Source organism: Elephas maximus, chromosome 16, assembly GCF_024166365.1.
Source record: "Elephas maximus indicus isolate mEleMax1 chromosome 16, mEleMax1 primary haplotype, whole genome shotgun sequence".
NCBI classification, from domain to species: domain Eukaryota; kingdom Metazoa; phylum Chordata; class Mammalia; order Proboscidea; family Elephantidae; genus Elephas; species Elephas maximus.
The window spans coordinates 8,433,516-8,457,472 of record NC_064834.1 but is presented as its reverse complement, the minus strand read 5'-3'; the positions used below and the strand labels follow the sequence as shown (position 1 = coordinate 8,457,472).

Sequence of the window (23,957 nt, the reverse complement as noted above, 5' to 3'; positions counted from 1 at the left end):
TTAAAGTATTAAAAAGCAAAGATATCACTTTAAGGACTAAGGTGTGCCTGACCCAAGCCATGGCATTTTCAATCTGCTCATATGCGCGCAAAAGCTGGACAATGAATAAGGATGACTGAAGAAGAATTGACGTCTTCGAATTATGGTGTTGGTGAAGAATATTGGGTATACCATGGACTGCCAAAAGAAAGAACAAATCTGTCTTTGAAGAAGTACAGTTAGAATGCTCCTTAGAGGCAAAAATGGCGAGACTTTGTCTCTCATACTTCGGACATGTTATCAGGAGGGACCAGTCCCCGGAGAAGGACATCATGCTTGGTAAAGTAGAGGGTCAGCGAAAGAGAGGAAGACCCTCAAAGAGATGAATTGACACAGTGGCTGCAACAGTGGGCTCAAGCATAACAACAATTGTCAGGATGGCACAGGATCGGTAAGTGAGTCAGAGCTGACTCAACGGCACCTGATGACAACAACACACATACGTGTATATATTTATCAAACCAAACCCGTTCCTGCAGAGTCGATTCCGACTCACAGTGACCCTATAGGACAGAGTAGAACTGCCCCATAGGGTTTCTAAGGCTGTAAATCTTTACGAAAGTAGACTGTCACGTCCTTCTCCTTCAGAGCAGCTAGTGGATTTGAACCAGCGACCTTTTGCTGAGCAATCGAACACTTAAATACTGCTCCACTAGGGCTTATATATGTATGCACATATATGCATATATATAAAACATTTGTGTCATATATAAAATATTTGGCATATATCTATCTAACGATCTATATAGATATATAACATGTGTCATAAATTTATGCCATATTTCCTTTCTCCTTAGTGTACATTTTCATGTTCTAATGTTCCTGAAATCAGGATGTTTCTTATAGTTGTTTTAATGCTTTCTTTCTTCCTGACGTGTTATTGTTAAGCCAGTGGCTCTTCTTACAATCAAGGCCATTGGAGTGGAGGCACCATGGTGTGTAGACAAAATATTAGGGCTAGTTGTGAGTATATACTTTGGTCTTCTGCTACTTTCATTTAGCATTCCATCATGAAGCTAGTCACATGCCTTGAAATATCCTCTGAGAATATAATTTTTACCATCTACATAATATTCCATCATAAAGTCGTCCCCAAATTGGCTTAACCCTTTGCTTACTGAAGAACATAATTTCTCAGCCACATGCCAATGAGAGAAGTTACTCAAGTGACTTGTAGTGAAACTACACAGTTTTATGTTACCCCTGAAACACCGAGTTTCTGTGTGTCAGTGTGGCATTTGGCACTGCAGTGGGCAATGGCTCATGAGTCTAAGTTCTGGTCACTATCACTGCTCAAACTGTGACCCAGTGGTGCCAATTAATCTCACTGGGCACTGGTTTCCTCCTGTTTAAGACAATAAGGCTTGTTGAAGTCCTTTCAATCATAAGTATGCTGATAGCTAAACCTCAGTTTCCCAACCAGAGCAGAGGGAGGAGATGACTTTGAGGTTTGAGATGTGTCATTGTGAGGAATTGAATGGACTTGTGTTGATACTCACAAGTCCTGGGGGATGCCGTGTTCCCAGGCTGAAGGACCTGAAGGACCTGTCTCCACCCTGGCACTTGAATCCCAACCTCCTCTCAGGAACTCTAACCAAACCAACCAGTTGCCTTCGAGTCATTTCAGACTCAAAGCGACCCCGTGTGTGTCACAGTAGAACTGTGCTCCATAGCATCTTCAATGGCTGGTTTTTCAAAAGTAGATTTACAGGACTTTCTTTGAAGGTACCTCTGGGTGGATTTGAACTGCCAACCTTTCAGTTAGTAGTAGAGTGCTTAACTGTTTACACCACTGAGGGACTCCATTCAGAAGTGCGAAGCACTCCATTCTACTAGGTGTGAAGTGGCTACTTGAGCAGAGTTGCCAAGGCTACACGCTCCTTCCTATGTATGGTTTGGCATTTTAGGCTAGACAGAGTTTTTCAGTCAGAGTATCACCCTCTGAAAATTGGAGCTTTACAGGGGACAGAGCCATCCTTGACTGCCGGGATGTCTGCCTTGTCTGTGGTTGGAGCTACACATGGGTTGCCAACCCCAGTGAGACTGTCATCTCGGAGAAGCAGGGATTGTTGGAGGGGGAAAGGCATTTGGAGGGCAGAAGTTTTGTATTCCTTCATTTCTGCTTTGTGTAAAATAAGAACTCCTCAAATATTTGTTGAATGATGAGTGACTGAAAACCAAGAGTGTGGCTGCCAAGATAAATACTTGTGGAAATCAGAAGACTTTGATGCTGGGGAGGAATGTGAACCGTACAGGTATGTTTGTCTTGAACATTCTATGATTCTACAAACTGAGTACAGGAGTCAGAAGGGAGGAGGTGGCTTATCCCCAGCCCCTGACACTTAGTACCAGTTGGCCTTGGGAAAGTCAGTTGATCCTTCAGGGACTCCTTCTTTCATTTATTCAACAAACTTTTTCATTCACATTTTTTCTTGAGTGCTATTAGCCAGGCACAATTCTAGGCTCTTGGAAGTTACCAGAGAACAAGAGGCAAAGGTCCCTGCCCTCAGGTGTAAGAGAAAGAAAAGAGTCCAGGATGACCCTGACGTTCCTCAGCTGTAACAGGACTCTGGACTCAATGGTCTCCTAGGCAGCTTTAAGATGGAGGTGTTCACTAGAAATGTAGGCAGGACTTTTCTTCTCTAACCAACCAATGACCAGTTGCCGTTGAGTTGATGCCGACTCATGGTGACTCCATGAGCATCGGAGTAGACTGCGCTCCGTAGGGTTTTCAATGACTAGCTTTTCAGAAGTAGATCACCAGGCTTCTCTTCTGAGACACTCCCCCTGCCCCCTGCCCCGGGGAGACTCCAACCTTCATCCCTCCGGTCAGCAGCTGAGCGTGTTAACAATTTGCACCAGCCAAGGACCCCTTCCCTTCCCTACTACCCCTCAAAATTTTAGCCCAAAGATGACAAGCCACTTGAGTGAATATTAATGAGCTGTAGGTGGAGGCTTCAAGGATGGTTTTGTTCCCTTGGATTTTATTTGGATATTTTAAAAAATTGTCATTTTAGTAGCTTCTAATTCCTTCGCCCTGAACTCTTTGGTGCTCCCTTACGTATGCGCTGTGTGAAGGCGGGTAGAAAGGAAGAGCAGCCCACAGCGCTCTCTGAAGATCTGGACCCAGCTCCCATCTACTTCTGGTGTGGCCTCTGACAAGTCCCTTCCTGTCTGGGACTCAGGGTTTCTCATTGATAAGGAGTGGCAGCCAAGCTGACTTTCAAGGTGCCCTCATCCAAGGACTCTGGGCTCTCGGTAGCAGTTATTTCTCTGATGTTATATCCCTTTGTGCATGAAGTCTGCAGGGAAGCCTCAGGCTACTGCACCACTTAAATTTTTTATTTATTTTATTGGGGTAAAGTATATATAACATAAGATTTTCCATTTTAACCATTTTTGAGTGTGTTAATCAACAGCATCAATTCCTTTCACAATGTCATGCAACCATAACCACTATTTCCAAAACTTTTTCATCACCCCAAACAGAAATTTTGTACCCGTTAAGCAACAACTGCCCTTTCTCCCTGCCTTCCCCTACTCCCCCAGTACCTGGTAGCCTCTAATCTCCTTTCTGTCTCTATGCATTTGCCTATTCTAGATATTTCACGTAAGCGGGATCGTACGATATTTGTCTTGTTGTGATTGACTTATTTCACTCAGCATAATGTTTTCAAGGTTCATACATGTCGTAGCATGGATGAGAACCTCACCTCTCTTTATGGCCGAATAATATTCCACTGTATGGATGTACCACATTTTGTTTATACTTATGTCGTGATGGACGCTTGGGTTATTTTCACCTTTTGGCTACTGTGAACAATGCTGCAGTGAACACTGGCGTACGAGCATCTTTTGGAGTTCCTGCTTTCAGTTGTTTGGGGTATAGACTCAGGAGTGGAATTGTTGGGTCATATCGCAGCTCCATGTTCAACTTTTTGAGGACATGCCAAACTGTTTGCTCTAGAGGCTGTACCATTTTACAGACCCACAAGCACTGCACAAGAATTCCAACTTCTCCGCATCCTTGCCAACACTTGTTACTTTTCATTTTCTTTTTTTATAATTGCCACCCTTGTAGGTGTGAAGTATGCTCCATTGGTTTTGATATCTTCATTCCTCACACATTTAGTGAACATTCTAGAAAGATGTTGCTCTTTCCAGATAACAAGAATAACATTCATTAGTAGGAGTAGTGGCAACACTAATAAATTAGTTTCTACTTGTACAGTCCTTTAATTTACCAGGGATGTTTCCACCCACCGTTTTATGTGAACTCTAAGCACCGTTGGGAGTGGGGAGAACAAAGCATATTATTTCCCTCTTACAGATGAGAAATTTTGGGATTGGGAAAGGTTAGTTTAAGTTACATGTCCAAGGTCATGCATGTAGAAAATGATAAAGCAAAGTCTCTAATTCTTGATTCTAGACACCAAGCCCAGACCCCTTTTTACTAACCCCACAAAAAAAAAAAAAAAAGGAAAAACAGTCAGGGTTAATTAACATTTTTGAAAAATCAGCCCAAAGGGAGCTGTGAGCAAGGCCCTGGAGGAAGGGCCTGGAGGTGTGAGTTGGAGAGAGAGCGAGTGGGAGTCTGGGCAGGTGAGGATCTGGGGAAGTGATGGTTGGAGTGCCAGGCAGAGCCAGGAAAATTTCCCTCAAGGAAGCACTGCCTCTTCCTTGTCTTCATCACTGTCCTTCAGCTGGACGTTTGCAACCTTGGAGATCACGTTCATCATTGCCAGGTGTACAAGACGGAGGAATGTGGGCCAAAGCCTAGTCAAGGTAAACAGGTTTGTAATAGGTTGAACAATTTCCAATGCCCTTCAGTGAATCAGCAACAACTTGGGAGCAGGCGTCTGGTGGCCAGCCCTGGGCTCAGTCCTCAGCTGGGTCCTGTTACGCCGCCTCCTGGGGATGTGGGTGATGGCACGGGATGTGTCTCACTGTCTAATGTCATTCACAGATGACAGTAAGCTGGGGGGGAACTGGGGCTGTGTTAAATGACAGCTGTCTGATCCAAATGATTGCGTGACAGGCTGATTCAACCAAGAACAAAGGCCAGGTTCTGCCTGAGGAAATCCCGAAAACCTACACCTGCAGAAGAAGGAAGCTGTGAATACAAGAATCTGAAGCATCATTTGAGTGGGAACAAGGGAGGCATGTGAGTTTTAGTTTGTAGTACACAGTAAAATGAGTCGTGCAACTGTCTAAAAAAGCTGGGTTCTATTAACAGAGGTAGATGTCTCATCAGAGGGAGGTGGTGATCTCAATTTATGCTGCACATAGTCGCAGAAGTGGGATTAGTGAGTTAGAGATTAAGAATATTTTATATATTTGTTATACATATTCTATATATTTATAAGTACATATAAATACATAATTTTTACATATTTTATTCCTGATCTGTATTACCAGATTGATTTCCAGTTGATGTGTAACAGTTTACATGCCTACCAGCAATATATGAAGAGTGTTCCTCTCACTGCACTCCTGCCAAAATTATTTATTATTCTTTTAAAGCATAAGTAAAAAGGTATCCTATTTTAACATGCATTTTTTCATTAACAGTAAATATAATTTTCATTTTAAGTGTAGTGGCCATTTCATATCTTTTTCCACTTTTCTTTCAGGTTTTCACCTTTTTCTTAAGGGCTCTTTCACTATAGATATTAACTCTTCCCTGGCATATTTGTTGTATCTATTTCCAAGGAAAATATTCTCTGCACTTTCTCTCTCTGGATCCAGGTTCCTGAACGGCTCGGTCTCATCTTGCGGGAAATGTCCCGTGAAATTCCTGGGGAGCCTTCCAGGCCATATGCTCACAGCTCTGGTGCTCGCCTGTCAGAAGCGATGTGGCTCATGCGCCCCTGCCTTTGCCACCCCGTGTGTGTGCCCCTCATCAGACGGGCAGATTGACAGCTGGGGAGAGGATGTGCCCATGGCTGGCAGAGGGCTGCCTGGCGAATCTCGACAGCCTGGAAGGGAGGAGATGGCAATGGAGACTCACATTCTAAGAATGCATCCCTTTGTTCTGAAAGGTAGCCACGGACTTGGAGTTTTCTGCTTTGGAGCCCAAGAAATTGGGGCATTTAAATGCATCTCAAAATCTACCTGCGACTCTATTTCCCCCATGGGAGTATGGAGCAAGATGGGAGTGTCCTTGTCCTACAGCCACGTTGTCATGTGGAGGAGAGCTCTGGTTCATGTCCCAGCTCTCCCCCTCTGTGTCACCATGGACAAGCCAGCTAACTTGCCTTTCTTCGCTTCACCTCACTATGTGACCCCTAGATGCCAGTGCTGGGGGGCTGAGAGCCTGCTCACTCTGCGTAAATGTTACCCTGCCGGGGGGTGTTCAGTGACTTCATCCACTCCTGTGCTCCTCTGATGCCTGAAAGGACAGGTTCGGTGTACCCGTGTGGAGCAGCCAGGTTTTTGGCCAGATTTCCCTCATCTATTTGCCATGTGATGGATCGTTTTTGTGTGGCCTTTCTCTCACTGTCTGGTAACTCCCACCCAAGTGATTGGGTGACACTGTACAAATAAGGTCACTGTGGCCCACCAAGTGGATTGGTCAGTTTTGCCATCCTGCTAGGCTTAAAATGAGCCCTCCTAGAGGCAGGAAGGAAAGAGTCTCACCACCACAGAGTGAGAAGAGCCAAGAGCAGAGCACATCTTTTGGACCCGGGATCCCTGTGCTGAGAAGCTCCTGGAACCAGGAGACTGAGAAAGAGAGAGCTGTAACACTGAAGACGGTAAGAGGCGGTGACAGAGAAAAGGCAGCAGGAGAGGCTGGTAGGAGACAGTGTGTTGGGCTTCCCGGCTCACAGAGTGAGAAAGCTGAGTGCCTTTGGGCCAGAGGCTTGCTGGAGGAGTATGGTGCCTCCAGGCACTTGGTGGAGCTAGGTTTTCCAACCCACAGAGCTAGAGCTGAGAGCTTTCAGGCCGAAGCTTACCGGGGTGTGGGGCACCCGTGGACACTAATAAAAGCCAAAAAACCAAACCCATTGCTGTCAAGTTGATTCTGACATAGGACAGAGTAGAACTTCCCTGCAGGGTTTCCAAGGAGCAGCTGGTGGATTCAAACTGCTGACCTTTTGGTTAGCGGCCAAATGCTTAACCACTGCAAAGAGCTTTGTAACACTTGCCTTAGCAGGACAGAGGCCAAGGACCAGAGTGAGGCATGCCTGTGGACACAGCTGAAAAGAGGCTGTCCTGATGGGAGAGTTGTGTTCTGAGCATTCCTGAACATGCATTGTAACCTGTTACTTCTCTAGTAAACCCCATAATCATGAGATTTGTCTGTGAGTTCTGTGTGGTCATTGCGATGTATTATTGAACTCAGCAGAGAAGTAGAGAGTGCCGTGGGAGGAACAGCTGGGGTCAGAATTAGTAAAGATGGCGGAGAGAGGAGGCATGTCTGACCTCCACCTCATAGGAATCAGCCTTGCGCTGTTGATCTTGAGTCTCCTTCCCTCTTGTGAAGTTAGACAAGGTCTGACGCCGCTGCCATGCCATTTTTACACAGGCGAATGGTAATCCTGATAAATTCAGCTCTTCCAGAGCCCATGGTGACCATGCAGGAATGGCCTCTGCTTGGTCCCCAACCTGCTTCTGCCCAGTCCTCTAGAGGAGGGGTCAGTAGACAATGGCCCATGGGGCAAATCTGGCCACCACTTGTTTTTGTAAATAAAGATTTATTGGAACACAGTTATGCTCATTTGTTTACATATTCTCTATGGCTGCTGTCACAGTAATCGCAACAGAGACCATGTGACCTGCAAACCTAAAATACTTAGATCTGGCCCTTAACAGACTCACTCTGCTAAGTCCTACTGTAGAACAATGGTTATAAAGCCTGGTGCGGTGCAAAGTGCTAGCTGGACCTTGGCAAAGGGTGAAAGTGAGGAACAGGAGGTGCAATAAAGCTAAACTTATTAAATACAGACACTGTCCTTGAGGCCAAGATTATATCCTTCCTTTTTTTTTTTCTGTTAAAATGCCTTGACTTTTATGAAATGATGGGGATGGCAGAATTGTAGTTTTTATTATTGCTGTTTTTCTTTTTGAATGTCCTTACTTGACCGAATAAAAAGTTGGCCACTCTATGTTGGTCTTTGTGGTAGAATGAATAATGATCTCCTAAAATATGTCCAGGTCCTAATCCCTGAAACCTGTGCATGTTACCTTACATGGCAAAAGGGTCTTTGCAGATGTGATTAAGTTAAGAATCTTGTGATGGGGAGATTATCCTGGATTATCCCGGTGGGCCGGATACAATCACAACAGTCCTTATACTGGGGATGCAGGAGGAGTCAGAGTCAGAGAAGCTTGTGTGGTGAAGGAAGCAGATATGGGAAGGATGCACTTTGAAGACGGAGGGAGGGGCCGCAAGCCAAGGAATAGAGGCAGCCACTTGAAGCTGAAAAAGATAAGGAAACAATCTCCCTTCAGCCTCTCCAGAAGGAGCCAGCCCCGCTGATACCTTGACTATGATGGTCAGGGGTGTGTGTCAACTTGGCTGGGCCATGATTCTCAGGGGTTTGGCAGTTATGATGTAGTTTGGCAGCTATGTAATGATGTAATCACCTCCATAATGGGATCTGATATAAGGTAATCACCTCCATGATGAGATTTGGTATAGCAGTCCATTGGTCGAAAGGAAGTTTCCTTGGGGGTGTGGATTGCATCCAATATATATGGATTTTCTGGCAAAGCTCACTGGCTTTTGCTCACATTGGATCCTGCAGCTGTCCCCTGGTCACCTGACTTCTGGTTCTTGGGACTTGAGCTAGCAGTCTACCTGCCAATCTTGGAATTTGTCAGCCCCTGCAGCTACATGAGTCAGAGATGCCTCCGGCCTGACCCATGGACTTGTGTGAGCCATTTCTTGATATAAATCTGTGTGAGTGTGTGTATGTATGTATCTATATAAATATGTAGATACACTCTTCACTGATTTTACTTCTCTAGAGAACTTAGCCTAAGATTTTGACTTTAGCCCAGTGAAACTGATTTCAGACTTCTGATTTCCTGAATTATAAGAGAATAAATTTATGTTGTCTTAAGCCTTTTTTTTTAAGCCACTAAGTCTGTGGTAATTTGTTGCAGCAGCAGCAAAAATCTAATACACTCCCCAAAATAGTTTGAAAATTTTTTTCATCTGTGAAGTCCTTAAATCAGGAACCACTAAATATCCTATCTTGGATGATCCTCTGGAAGCCTTCCATGACAACCCATCACTTCACTTTCATCATTCATAATCATATCATTTTGTCAGCAACCTTGTCATTCATTCATTTGCATGTTCATTCATCCATTTATTTACTTATTAAGATACGTATTGAAGATTATGTTAGATCAGAGAATCCTGAACTTTCTCATCTTAAGATGCTTTACACTCCTAAAAATTATTGAGGAGCTGAAAAAGCTTTTGCTTATGTACATTATACCTACTGATATGAAAATTTAATACTGAGAAATGTTTAAAATATTTAATAACTCATTTAAAATCAGAGCTAAAAGCCTATTATATGTTAATATAAATATTCGGATGAAAAAATAATTATTTTCCATAACAACAACAACAACACTAGTGAGAAGAATGGCATTGACATTTTTGCAAATCATTTTAATACATGGTTTAGTAGAAGACAGCTGGATTCTTACACCTGCTTCTGCACGCATTCTGTCACAATATGTTGTTCTGGTTGAAGTATGAAGCAAATCTTGCCAAACTCAGACATGTAGAGGTGTACTGCCTTGTCACATAATTGTGAATATTCTTTTTGATATTACACCAAAACTCAGCAAGTTTTAGTTGCTTAACGTTTAGTTGTGATGTGGGTCTGAAAACATATCAATCATCTTTGTCATTGCTGTCACTAAGTTGTACAAGTGTAAAAAGCTGAAATGGCAAAAGTTGTGTGATAGGTATATTTACAGCAACAACAACAAAAAGAGTAGCTCTTGAGACTGCTTAGGCACAATCATGGGATTTGGTTCCTTGGTTTGAAGGTTTAGGATCGTGGTTTCATGGGCCATCCCAGTTAATTGGCCTAATGTCATGTTTAGTTGTACCTCCTAGTTCATTGTGTTGTAGCTGGGGTGTTAAAATTTATAAGCGGCCATCCAGGGCACAACAATGTTCTCTATTTACCTGGAGCAACAGAGGAAGAAGGAGAGTCAGGAATAAGAGGGGGATGTGGAATGTGTGGCTAATTGCCTCAAAGAACAACTGTCTCCTTTGCTACGAGACCGGACAAACTGTATGGTGCCCAGCTACCATTACTGAACATTTTGATCAAAGATTCCATAGAAGAATCCTGATCAAAAGGGAGACAATGGAGAACCGAAAATTAAATTCTCATGGACTGTAGACTTTCAGAACTATGGAGGGTGGATAAACCCCTGAAACTATTGCTCTAATCTTTAAACCTTAAACCAAAAATACCCCTGAAGTCATCCCTGAAGTCATCTTAAAACCAAACAATAGTTTAGCTGAATTAGTAAAACATGCCTGCCGTGAGCATTATGCTCCTTTAAGAACTATACACATAGGCTCAAAATGACAGCAGCAACTCAAAAGATTAGATGAGGACCTTAGGGAGCAATGAGTTTGTGTTAATGAGGGAGGAACAACTCAGAAAAGGAGGGTGAGAATGGTTGCACAACTCCGAGAATGTAATCAATGTCACTGAATTGTACATGTAGAAACAGTTGAGTTGTTGTATGCTTTGCTGTGTATATTCTCAACAACGACAAAATAAAAATTAAAAAAAAAATTGTTTCACCAAGTCATACAGACCATTCCAAATGTTGACACGTTTAATTACACAACATCAAAAATTCTCATTAATTTATATGACCACTGATCTCATCAGAAAATTCTTCAAGTATAGGAAACTCTCAAGCTCACAGTAGTGGATACAAGTTTTTGAAAATTCTATTTTGATTTCTAACTTGAAAGTTAGCGTCAGCATCCCGTACGGTGAATTTTTTTCCTTGAAGTGACAGAGTCACTTCATTCATTGCTGAGAAAATGTCTGACAGATACCCACGTGTGGATAACCTTCATTTACCTTTCAGCCATTCTTTTAAGTAAAAATGGCGTCCCACGGAAAAAAACGGCTATTTCAGCTGGACACTCAAGTGCTTTGCCTTGGGGCCTTGAGTCAATCATTGCACTTCAGTGTGTGGCAGAAGTGTTTCATGCATACTTTCCGTTTGGTCACACAAAACACTAAAACAAGGGTTGAGATTTAATTAAAATAATTTTTATTGCTTTGTCAACAGCATTCTTAAACACAGCAGTTAATTTTAATTTTTTTTTTTTTTACTGTGAGTGTGTGGTGGTGAAGAATATACTGACAAACCCAGTTTGGTGGCACTGCCTTGACTTGTGCTAAGGCACCAGCAGTTTGTCCCGCCATTGCTTTTGCGCCATTAGCGCACACGTCAACACTCTCAGTCTAAAGGGCAAGTCACATCTTTGTAATAGTATGAAAATAGTTTTGACTTTGTGGGCCTCCTGCAAAAATCTGGGGGGCCTCCAGGGATCCACAGCATACACTTTGAGAACCGCTGTATTAGATGCGACGGGGAATTCATAGATCAGATCCTTTCCATCAAATTCCTCACCCTTTAGCCATGGAGGTTGAGTCCCTGACAACTAAAATCCAAGTTAGAGTGTGACAAACGGCTGATTTTTCAGAAGCAGATCACCAGGCATTTCCTCCCTGAAGCTCCTCTGTGTGTACTCGAACCTTCAACCTTTCTCTTAGCTGTCAAGTGCATCAACCATGTGCGCCCCCCAGGGAATCCACTCTCAGCCTATGGGGATCCATGTTGGTCAAGAAGATCAGCAGTATCTGCTTAAAGCACACTGTGTTTTTCTCGTTCAGTCTGCATACTACCTACCCCACATCTGATGTTCAGCAAACAACTGTTCTCCGTTCATTTCATCACAACAACTCTTCATTGATCACGCATTATTTGCTCATCAAACAGATCTGCGGTTTCTAACACAGTCCTGGAGCTGGCTGCACGTCTGCCTGTGAAATCTGTATTTGTGCACGTTGGAGTTGGCAGTTCAGCTCAATAAAGACAAAAAGGTCTGCATGTTGGATGTGTCTCGGGAGTGTTTCCGAAGCACAGGATTTTGCTAGGCTAGCTGTGCGCCGCCTTACCTACACAGTCTTCCAGAGCCGTCTTTATACATCATTTAGATATTTTATTATGAGATTTACCATTTCATGCTGCAGTTTAGCTCTTGTACTGCAGTGCCCAATAAATCAAGTGCTAAATGAGAAATGGGTAAATCGGACCTTCAATGAGGGGAGACGTATGAGATATAAAACCTACAGGAAAAGAAATTGCAGTGCTTTCTGTCCTTCTTGTATTTCTCATCAAGCCTCCATGAAAGGGGCTTGTAGCTGGCACCCACCTTTTGTTGTGAGACAGCCCTTGACTCATTGGTCTGACCCATCAACTTCAATGTCTCTCAGCGGCACTTCCTGCTCTACACGCCTGCCCTTCCGGTTGGGAAAGTCCCTCCTCTGTTCACAGTAGACAACATACTCTTCAGTCCTCCACGTAATGTTGAAAGTGAAATGTCTGCCTAGCGCTTCACTGTTTTTCATGACGTTATCACAACAGACCTGCTGTTCCAACACGCCCTACATCTAACATGCTCATTGTAGTGTCAGGCACCGAGAAGGAATTTTCCGAGTGGGTAGTTGTTGTCGTTAGCTGCCTTTGAGTTGACTCCAACTCATGGAGACCCCATGTACAGAAGAATAAAATGCTGCCTGGTCCTGTGCTATCCTTATGGTTACCAACCTCCCAACCTAGGGTCTTATCTTCCAGCACTATCTTGGACAATATTCTGTTGTGATCCATAAGTTTTTTTTTCCCCTATAGGGTTAATTTTTGGAAGTAGATCCCCAGGCCTTTCTTCTTAGTTTGTCTTAGTCTGGAAGCTCCACTGAAACCTGTACACCATGGGTGACCCTGCTGGTATTTGAAATACTGATTGCCTAGCTCCCGGCATCACAGTAACACGCAAGCCACCATAGTACAACAAAGTGACAGATGGGTGGTGAGGGCAGTTGTCAGAGGGGCATTATCATTCCCATTTACAGATGGGCCTCAAAGAGACTCAGAGAGGTTAGGCTAATTAACCAGAGCCACGCAGCTTGTGAAGAGTCTCTTCCTGAATTATAAATTTATCTCTTTTCACTGTGAGCAATATTTACATAATCATATCTTCCCTAGGACCTGCCTAGGTGTCAAAATAACCTGATGTATGAACTGTTTTTCGGCTCTGGTTTTAAGAGGAACCTAAATACCAATAAGACTTCAAGGGAGGAAGAGAGAGAAGGAGAGGGCTGGGAAGCAAAATAAATTATTTTTTCAGTGTCAGGTGATTCACACACATTATGAAATTTACTGCTTAGACATATCTGTTGATGAATACTATCTCACTGCCTTACAAACAAAGAAAAAGAGGCTGAGAGAGGCTAGAAAACTTGCTTGATGTCACAGAACCAATTGGAGAAGGAGTGGGATCCCAACCAGACAAGTATGATTTCAAAATTCAGGTCCTGTGTGCTGTAGCTTGAAGCTACTGATGGACTCAGGCTACTCAGCAAAGTTCGACCCAAGGAAGGGAGGCTCTTTAAGGACTGTCTGGTCCTTACCCTGGAATTCATGAATTCCAAGGACTCCATAGGAGTTTCTGGGTGGTACAAACAACTTGGCTGCTAATCAAAAGTTGGCGGTTCAAATCTACCCAGAGGTGCCTCAAAAGAAGGGCCTGTTTGTTCACTTCTGAAAGATCAGCCTTGAAAACCCCGTGGAACACAGTCCTACTCTGGCGCACGTGGGGTTGCCCTGATTCGGGACTGACTCGACAGCAGCTAGTGGTTAAGGGCTCTGTGAACCTTCATGTGTGTTATGACATTTAGCGTCTATGTGAGTCTAAGTGAATATTCTTGGGGAGGGAGTTTGGATGAACAAAGAGAAACTGAAATAAGTTTAAGACTCATCAGTTTCTTCAAACATCACTTTATAGATGGGGAAGCTGAAGCCCAAGGAGGGGAAAAGATGTTCTCAAGCTTTGGCTGTTAGTGGTGGAGCTGGGGCCTGATTCACACGCTCTTGACCCCCAGTCCAGTGCTCTCCATGACCCCATACTGAACACTGTGTCTCCCTTTAGCCTGAGCTGGTGCCTGAGACTTGGTAAAGCATGGACGGCAAAGGACAGGGTTTTATGAGTTCCCTACTTGGACCTGGACAGCAAGGTTGCCCTTGGTGGACCTACGCAGAAGTGGTCTCAGAAAGCACCAGGGTAAGCAAAGCTTTCCCAAGAAGGGAAGAACAAGACATCAATTGGTGTTCTATCAAAGCCCAAGGAGGTTTCAATTTGACATGTGAGAAAGGGTTGGAGCTTTGCTTTGTCTAAAAGGGCAGCTCTGAGCCTTCCTATCTCGGAGGTTTATAATTTCACCTTGTTTCGCCTCCCACCCCTGCCATGCTGGTCATTATAGCAGAAAGAGCACTTGATGGAAGAGAGACAGGTTTGTCTCAGCAAGAACAATTTCTCTGTTGTCTGTAGAGTGCCACCCAATATGATAAGTGAAACGTCGATACCGCAGACAGCCTCCACTGGTCTGGATCCTTATTCACTTTCCTTCGTTATCATCAAATTCGCCCATCTGGCCAAGAAGCCGGTTTTAACTTCTCTAACAAATAAAGACTCCTGTGAGGTAGTAACAGATCATCCAATGTGAACTTTGTGCAGCGCTTTGGGCTTCTCCAGGCTCATTTCCGCAGCTGCTCTGGCCACGTCCTGAGAGGAAGGCAGCGCAAGGTAGGGGGCTCAGAGAGCTTAGGACAACATGGAGGCAAGGGCAAGATAAAATCCCAGACCCTCTGACTTTGGACTTAATATCTTATTGCTGTATAATGTAGATTCAACCACTAAATCAGCTTAGGTGGTTATACCTCCTGGGGGCAATTTTGCTCCCCAGGAGTTGTTTGGCTATGTCTGGAGACATTTTGATTGTCACAGCTAGGGGCTGCAACTGGCATCTAGTGGGTAGAGGCCAGGGGTGCTGATAAACATGCTACATTTTACAGTCCACAACAAAGAACTATCTGGCCCAAAACATCAGTCAGTAGTGCCAGGGCTAAAAAAACCTGGTCTAGGGACTTAGATTGATTCAATGCATCAGGAAGACCCGTTGTTCACTAATCCCTGGTTACCAATGAGATACCCACAGGAAAGCACAATCCAGTCCGAAACGTCCATGGTGCAGGATTGAGAAATCCTACTTCAGGATGCCTGGGTTCTAAGCAACAGAAACCAACTCCAGGTAACTTAAATATAAAAATGGAACTTCTTGGAAGGAGATGGGTTAGTAGAGACACTAGACTAGCAAGTGCTAATGCACCAGATCTCAGCAAGGGCAGGAACGTGGGGAGTTCCAGTGGGTAGTGGGGAGACTACGGACAGGGCAGTCTCCTCCCAGGCCGCTGCAGGGTAAGGTGGTTTCCGTGTTTCCTTGTCATTGGCAAGGGGATTGACATTCCAAGGAGAGAGAGGACCTGGTGGGCTTGGCTTGGGGCCTGGGCCTCCTCTTTGACCAGGAGAGGTCAGGGCATCTCAAGGCCTGCAGGTGAGATTGGGGCGATAGCCCCAGAGAGGAAAGTCGAGGCTCTCAGGAGCAGAAGAACTGGGTGCTGGGTGGGCAAAACCAACAGCTGTTCCTACACAGCCACCCCGGGCTATTAGTGGCAGTGTGAGACATGCCTGAAGCCTTTTCCCATGGCTGAAATGGTCACAACACAGTTGGGGAATTGGAGCAGAGACATTCAAAGCTGCAAAGAGTACACACAATCTTGAAAAGAATTTGTTGTTCTTCTTAGTTGCTGTTGAGTCGGCTCCAACTCGTGGTGACCTTAAATGTAACAGAATGAAATGTTGCCCAATATTGAGCTATCCTCATGATCTTTGATATATTTGAATCCATTGTTGTGGCTCTTGTGTTAATCCGTCTCATTGATGATTTCCCCGTTTTCGCTGACCTTCTACTTTACCAGAAATGTTGTCCTCTTCTAGGGATTGGTCTTTACTGATGACGTGTTCAAAGTAAGTGAGCTGAAGTCTTCTCATCCTCACGTCTAAGAAATATTCTAGTTGTATTTCTTCTAAGACTGATTTGTTCGCTCTCTGGCACTCCACCGTATGTTCAATATTCCTTCCCTACGGCACAGTTTGAATGCATCAATTCTTCTCCTGTCTTCCTTTTTTACTGTCCAACTTTCACATGCATATAAAGCAGTGGAAAAGACCATGGCTTGGGTCAGGTGCACCTCAGTCATCAAAGTGACATCTTTGCTTTTTTAAAACTTTAAGGAAGTCTCCTATTTTCAAGGAACACGATGTTTTCCATTTTATGTATTAATTGGACAACCATTTACTGGGTAACTCCTGTGTCGAGGCGCTGCGCCAGCATACCAGTCATAATCAGCCTGGGCCTCGCTCATGAGGAGCTTACAGTCTAGTAGGGCAAGTTAAGATGTAGGAGAGAAAAAAGGAGAGGAAAGGGAAATGGGCAGAGATAGAAGATATCATAAGCAGCAGTGCCAGCCAGGAGGAAATGGTATTACGAGAAAAAGAGAGAATTTAAGAGGAGGGTCGCCCTGTCATGGAATATTGTGAGTTCCACTTGGGACATGTGATTCTTCTGTGGATATCCTCCATCACCCAGTCAGCAACCAGTGAGGAGGTCAGTCCAGGGGAACTCAGTAAGAAGGTGTCGCCATGAGCCAAAGATGTTCTGGCGTCTGGAGCAGCAGTTGGGGCAGTGTTGTTCCCCGGCCCTCCCTGTGGCCTCACTGTCCCCGTGCATATTCATTAGTTTGGAGGTGATGAACCCTATGACCCTCTCCTTCAGCCCCGATGAGAGACCACGGTGGGGCCATGCCAGCACCCCACATCTGTTCCTTTTATTTGCTCTGTTAAAGAGAAAGGCCCATTGAGGGTGCAAGGGGGACCCAATCCACCAGTCACAGGGCAATTATTTGTTACGAGTCTTGAATACTTTCCTGATTGTATAAGGTTTTATTGTGTTTTTACACGGGGGGACAGACTTGGGGAGTCATTTTGGCAGCTGAGAAGGGTAGGGCAAAAGAGCTTCCAGGGATCATTCTGGAGAGCTAAAAATTCACCTCTCAACAGAGGTTCAGGGATTTAGTGCAATTCTTGGGGCTGGACCAGAAACCTCTTGAATTCTCATTAGTGCTTAAGCCTCTGTGGAAAGTTACAAAGAAAGGTATTTTCCCCATTCTCCCAACAATAATGTAATTTGCCCTGGAAATAGCTCAACTGTTGGACTTCAGGAGACCCGAGGGAAAAGAGGAATCTGTTTGCAAAACCCCAGGCTGTTCCCCTGGCCTCAAGGCTGCTCACAGACCCCTGGGGTCTGTGGGATTTAGGGGGAGGTGAGGAGGCACTGTGGACCGGCTTGGGGTGACAGTGGCACTCTGAGCTGCCCTCTCCACCTCGGCCTCAGGGGCGTCTCTTTGTGTCTTGGCACACTCTGTGAACTTGGACGAGTCTGAATCCTATTCCCTCTCAGAATAGGAGGAGTCTGACTAGTGCCTCAGTCCTCCCAGGCCTGATACACAATGATTCCTTGGCTTCATGATTCCATTGCCACTACCTTCCTGGAAATGTTGCTCGGTCTGATGGCAATGCTTCATTCTTGGGTCGTATCTGAGAAATGGAGTCCCAGGGTGGTGCAAACAGTTGACACGCTCAGCTGCTAACTGAAAGGCTGGAGGTTCAAGTCTACCCAGAGGCTCCTGGGGATTTACTTCTGGAAAACCAGGCCTTGAAAACCCTATACAGCACAGCTCTATTCTGACACACATGGGGTGCCGTAGTTGGAATGGACTCAATGGACACTTTTTTTTTTCTTTTTTTAATTCGAGCAACTTCATGGACCCAACCTCAGAGGAGATCCTCTCTTTCCTGATACACACGCATACACATATACGTATAGACATGGGCTTGAATTCTACCCACTCTTCAGGGATCAGGTCTTCCGTCTCCCCTGAAGCCTACTTATATCACTAGTGCCATCGCCACCACCATCCCTACCACCACTGCCACCGTCTTCATCACCACCATCATCATCATATTACCATTATTTATCAAGTGAAAACTATGTGGCAGGCAGTGGACTAAGTATTAAGCAATGGGATAAGAATTAAGACATTATCTCAAATGATCTCCACAAAAAGCTTATCATTACCCGCACTTTATTGGGGAAAATTCTTGGGCTCAGAGAGGTTTTGCAACGTGTCCAAGGTCACAGAGCTATCAAGTGATACAACCAGGCCCTAAACCCAGGGGAGAGTGATCCAGATGCTGTCTCTTAGCCTCCAAGCAGAGGACATTGGTGGTTTAGGGGGAGAATTCTTGCCTTCCACTTGGGAGACTAGGTTCGATTCCCAGCCAGTGCACCTCATGTGCAGCCACCACCTGTCTGTCAGTGGAGGCCACGATGCTGAACAGGTTTCCAGGGGGCTTCTAGACTAAGACAGACTAGGAAGAAAGACCTGGCAATCTACTTCCAAAAATCAGCCAACGAAAACCCTATGGATCACAAAAATATGCAACTGATCATGGGAATGGCACAGGGTCAGGCAGCGTTTCCTTTCATTTCATTGTGCATGGGGCCACTCTGTGCATGGGGCCACTCTGAGCAGTAGCTAATGACAACAGACCTCCATACTACACAGACAGTGGCCTGCCCCACGCTGGCCCACAGGCCCTGTAACTCTCTGGGCTTGTCTCGTATTGCCTGGTGCTACTAGGGACTGAGTTGTCTTTTGGGGACGCTGCTTGGCCTCAGTGGGAAGTGCATGGGGAACCCAGCTTCTTCATCTCAGCTCTAGGGTTATCTTGATGTGTAATCTTGAGAAAATTCGTCTCTGCTAAGCTCTCTGGCCCGGGAAATGGAAATAAAAATACTTACTTGCAGAGTTGCTGTGATTCTCAAAGACTTACTACATTAGGAAGTTTTTTTTTTTTTAATTAACTTTTATTGTACTTTAAGTGAAAGTTTACAAATCAAGTCAGTCTCTCACACAAAAACTTATATACACCTTGCTACATACTCCCAATTGCTCTCCCCTCAATGAGACAGCCTGCTCCCTCCCTCTGCTTTCTCTTTACGGGTCCATTTCGCCAGCTTCTAACCCCCTCCACCCTCTCATCTCCCCTTCCAGGCAGGAGATGCCAACATAGTCTCAAGTGTCCACCTGATCCAAGAAGCTCACGTCTCACCAGCATCCCTCTCCATCCTATTGTCCAGTCCAATCCCTGTCTGAAGAGTTGGCTTTGGGATAGTTCCTGTCCTGGGCCAACAGAAGGTCTGGGGGCCATAACACTGGGGTCCTTCTAGTCTCAGTCAAACCATTAAATCTGGTCTTTTTATGAGAATTTGGGGTCTGCATCCCACTGGTCTCCTGCTCCCTCAGGGGTTCTCTGTTGTGTTCCCTGTCAGGGCAGTCATCTGTTGTAGGTGGCACCATCTAGTTCTTCTGGTCCCAGGATGATGTGGTCTCTGGTTTATGTGGCCTTTTCTGTCTTTTGGGCGCATAATTACCTTGTGTCCTTGGTGTTCTTCATTCCCCTTTGATCCAGGTGGGTTGAAACCAATTGATGCATCTTAGATGGCTGCTTGCTAGGGTTTAAGAACCCAGATGCCAATCTCTAAAGTGGGAAGCAGAATGTTTTCTTAATAGATTTTATTATGCCAATTGACTTAGATGTCCCCTGAAACCATGGTCCCCAGACCCCTGCCCCTGCTACGCTGGCCTTCGAAGCGTTCAGTTTATTCAGGAAACTTCTTCGCTTTTGGTTTAGTCTAGTTGTGCTGATCTCGCCTGTATTGTGTGTTCTTTCCCTTTCCCTAAGGTAGTTCTTATCTACTATCTAATTAGTGAGTACCCTTCTCCAACCCTCCCTCCCTCCCCACTCTTGTAACCTTCAAAGAATATTTTCTTCTCTGTTTGAACTGTTTCTCAAGTTCTTATAATAGTGGTCTTATACTATATTTGCCCTTTTGCAACTAACTAATTTCACCCAGCATAATGCCTTCCAGATTCCTCCATGTTATGAAATGTTTCATGGATTCATCATTGTTCTTTATTGATGAGTAGTAGTCCATTGTGTGAATATACCATAATTTATTTATCCATTCATCCATTGATGGGCACGTTGGTTGCTTCCTTCTTTTTGCTATTGTAAACAGTGCTGCAGTGAACATGGGTATGCATATATCTGTTCGTGTAAAGGCTCTTATTTCTCTAGGATATATTCCAAGGAGGGGGATTGCTGGATCGTATGGTAGTTCTATTTCTAGTTTTTTAAGGAAGCGCCAAATCGATTTCCAAAGTGGTTGTACCATTTTACTTTGCCACCAGTAGCGTATAAGTGTTCCAGTCTCTCCACAACCTCTCCAGCATTTCTTATTTTGTGGTTTTTGGATTAATGCCAGCCTTGTTGGAGTGAGATGGAATCTCTTTGTAGTTTTGAACATTAGGAAGCTCTTGATAAGCCGGAGATACAAAATATTGTTAGTTTTACTATGTCCTGTCTCTGAGGCTTCTAAGTAGGGTCACAAACTCCTTGGGGGCAAGGCCTGTGCATATGCCTTGTTTAGCCCATAGAGTTCCTGGCCAGTGCTGAATATACACATGGCGCCGGAAAGAAATTGTTTGGCCTAATAAGAGAATCTTGTTTATGAAAATGCTCTTCCTGTGCTGTTAGCTATGGTATAGCTGCCCCCGACTCATGGTGACCCCATGTACAACAGAATGAAAATACTGCCCAGTCCTGTGCCATCCTCGTGACTGATCGTAGATTGGACCATTATGATCCATAGGGTTTTCACTGACTGATCTTCCAAGGGAGATCACCAGGCTTTCTTCCTAGTCCATCTTTGTCTGGAAGCTCTGCTGAACTCTGTCTAGCATCATAGCAACATGCAAGCTTACACTGACAGATAGGTGGTGGCTGTGCACAAGGTGCATTGTTTGGGAATGGAATCCGGGTCTCCTGCATGAATGGCGAGAATGCTACCACTGCACCTCCTCTGCTGCCTGCTTTCTCTATAATATCCCCAAATTGCCCTCTGCAGGGCCTGTGCCACGCTACAACCCCAGCAACGAGTGTGCGTGATGTTTCCCTACACTTTGACCAGCATAGTGGTGGAAATTCAACTTTTGGATTTTTGCCAATCTGATAGGTGAATATCAGTATCTCAGCATAACTCAAATTTGCATTTATCTTATTAAGAATTAGACTAAGTGGAGTTCCATACGTTTAACGGGTATTTCTATAATCCTTTCTGTGAATGACTATAGATGGTATTTGAGCTGTTGGTCTTTCTTTCTCATTGATTTGTAGGATATGTATTTGGGAGATCAAACCAGTATAATTTCTAAGTACTTTTTCCCAGTTTGTCCTTTCTTTTTTAACTTCACTTATGGTATAACTCATTTTACAAAAAAAAAAAAAAAAATTTCACAAACAAAAGCAAAGAGGAGACAGGTCATAAGGCCTGGTCTAAATTTAGAAGAGTCTGTGTGAACTGTGTAGTCTGTGGGTGATGCAAATGTTTAACATGCTTTCTTGGCTCCTAACCGAAAGATTGGAGGTTCGAATTCACCCAGGGGCAGCTCGGAAAAAGGCCTGGTGATCTACTTCAGAAAAATCAGCACTGAAAACCTTATGGAGCACAGTTCTACTCCGACATGCATGGGGTGGCCATGAGTTGGAGTCAACTTGATGGTAACTGGTGGCTTTTGGTGTGAACTGGAATGGCACTTCCCCACGTGGATCCTGGAGGATGCATGTTTGTGTGCCAAGGGGAATGCAGAGAAGCAGGATAGACAAAGTAGAAACTTTTTTTCCCCTGATATTAAGTAATTCACACCATTATTTCATGGATATTGTGGTGTAGACATGTGGCAAACATGGATATTGTGTGGTGTAGAGTCCAACATTCACATGAATTTTTAAAGTAAAGCATTAAAATGGCAAAGAAATGCCACACTTACATTTGGCTACTTTGGACTATGTCCCCAGGCACCCTGTTAGAGATACCTCAATGGCCATGTTTGGAAAACACCACTGAGGTGGGGACCAATAGACCCAAGTTCTCGTCTCAGTTCTGCTCCTGAGTAACTGTGTAACTTGGAAAAATTCCAGACACAGTCATGAACTTCAGCTCCACCAGAACATAAGCTCCCTGAGGGCAGGGGTTATCGTTTGCTGCGGAATGCTCTGTGCCTAAGACGAATGCCTGGTACACAGTGATGATGAGGATGATGATAATGGATGCTGCTGCATGGACTCTGACTCGTGGCAACCTTGTGTACAACAGAACAAAATGTCACCCACTCACGTGTCATCTTCACAATCGCCAGCATGTTCGAGTCTATCACAGCAGCTATTGTGCCAATCTATCTCACTGAGGGTCTCTCTTGCCCTCACAGGCCGTCTACTTCACCAAACATGATGTCCTTCTCCAGTGATTGATCCCTCCTGGTGATGTGCCTGAAGCAAGAGAGTCAGACAGTCTTCTGTTGTGATCCATAAGGTTTTCACTGACTAATTTTCAGAAGTAGATCACCAGGATCTACTTAGTCTGGAAGCTCCGCAGAAACCTGTCCAGCATGGGTGACCCTTTAGGTGTTTGAAATTCTGGTGGCATAGCTTCCAGCATCATAGCAAGAAGTGAGCCACCGCAGTACAACAGGCTGACAGACAGGTACATAGCAGAGTCTCAATAAATCTATGTTGAGTACAAATAGAGCCATGTGCTCAAAACTCCTTTTATCCATCACTCTCCCCATAGATATGGTTTTCAGTTCTGTTAACACCCAAGCCTTGCCCACTCCATGTAGAACTCTGGGCTACAAGGATGAAAGAGGCAGGGTCCTGCCCTTCCCCCCGTCCAGGAGGAAGTAGACGCACACACCCTAGTGTGATGGAAGAACCTTCTTTCTGGCTCCATCTCCTCCCCACTCCGTTCTTGCCTGGAAGATAGAACAGCAAGGCCAAGAATAAAAACTCTGTCGGGATGTCCAGAGTTCATCTTATCTACCCCTCGGCCACCTCAAAGCACTATCCCTATTCCTTAGGGTGCCTTGGGGTGGTCCAGGTCCCAGGATGCTATTACCAAAGGCTGTCCTTCTACGTCATGGTGGTCCCAGACCCCTCTAATACAGCCTACCCTAAGAAACCTGATCTGGGGCTGTTTATGGGGTGTGGGTTCTGAGATGTGGGTGGCGAGCTCCTAAACCATGGGCAGGCAATAAAGTCTGAAACCGGGGCCTGGCTTCCAGCTCCAGCTGCCACATCAAAAGGCCTAACTCCCTACAAACTTTGCCTTAATTAAAAAGTTACAGTAATCCCCAGGATGGAGGCAGGTCGGACACCCCGGGAGACAAAGTCCTCTCTGTGGCCACAGACAAGGCATTCTCACCCACCCAAGGTGCTATAAAAGCAGCCAGGTCTGTGGACGTCACAGGCTCCGGTGAAACCAGGACGGAAATGCCCCTGGGCTCTCAGTGCTCAGGATTTGCTTTGGAGCGGTCCGGGGCCAAACGTTTGAAAAGGGCCTTGGCTTCTTGGACAGATTTCTCTTTCTCTCGTGTCCTTCACACTCCTATGTTTCTAGAGGCCTTTCCCAGCTGGGCTTCCAAACACCTCAAGTCATGGAGGCAAAAGTTACAGGACCGCTGGCTGTGCAACGTCAGAGCCCTAGTCTCTGTCCTTGGCCAGCGCGGCAACTAACGTTTCCATTTTGCTGACGGGCCAGCGTGTTAGGGAC

The 23,957-nt window shown here is 44.9% G+C and overlaps 1 protein-coding gene across 1 annotated transcript in view; it reads left to right on the top strand.

The window, feature by feature from the left end:
* RPS24 (ribosomal protein S24) overlaps positions 1-16,207 on the top strand; it is a 574,280-nt gene extending 558,073 nt beyond the window's left edge. Inside the window, exon 5 of the mRNA XM_049855772.1 lies at positions 16,195-16,207. Coding sequence (XP_049711729.1) covers positions 16,195-16,200 — 6 coding nt within the window. The 3' untranslated portion in view covers positions 16,201-16,207. The remainder of the gene's footprint in view (positions 1-16,194) is intronic.
* Positions 16,208-23,957: the final 7,750 nt, after the last annotated feature.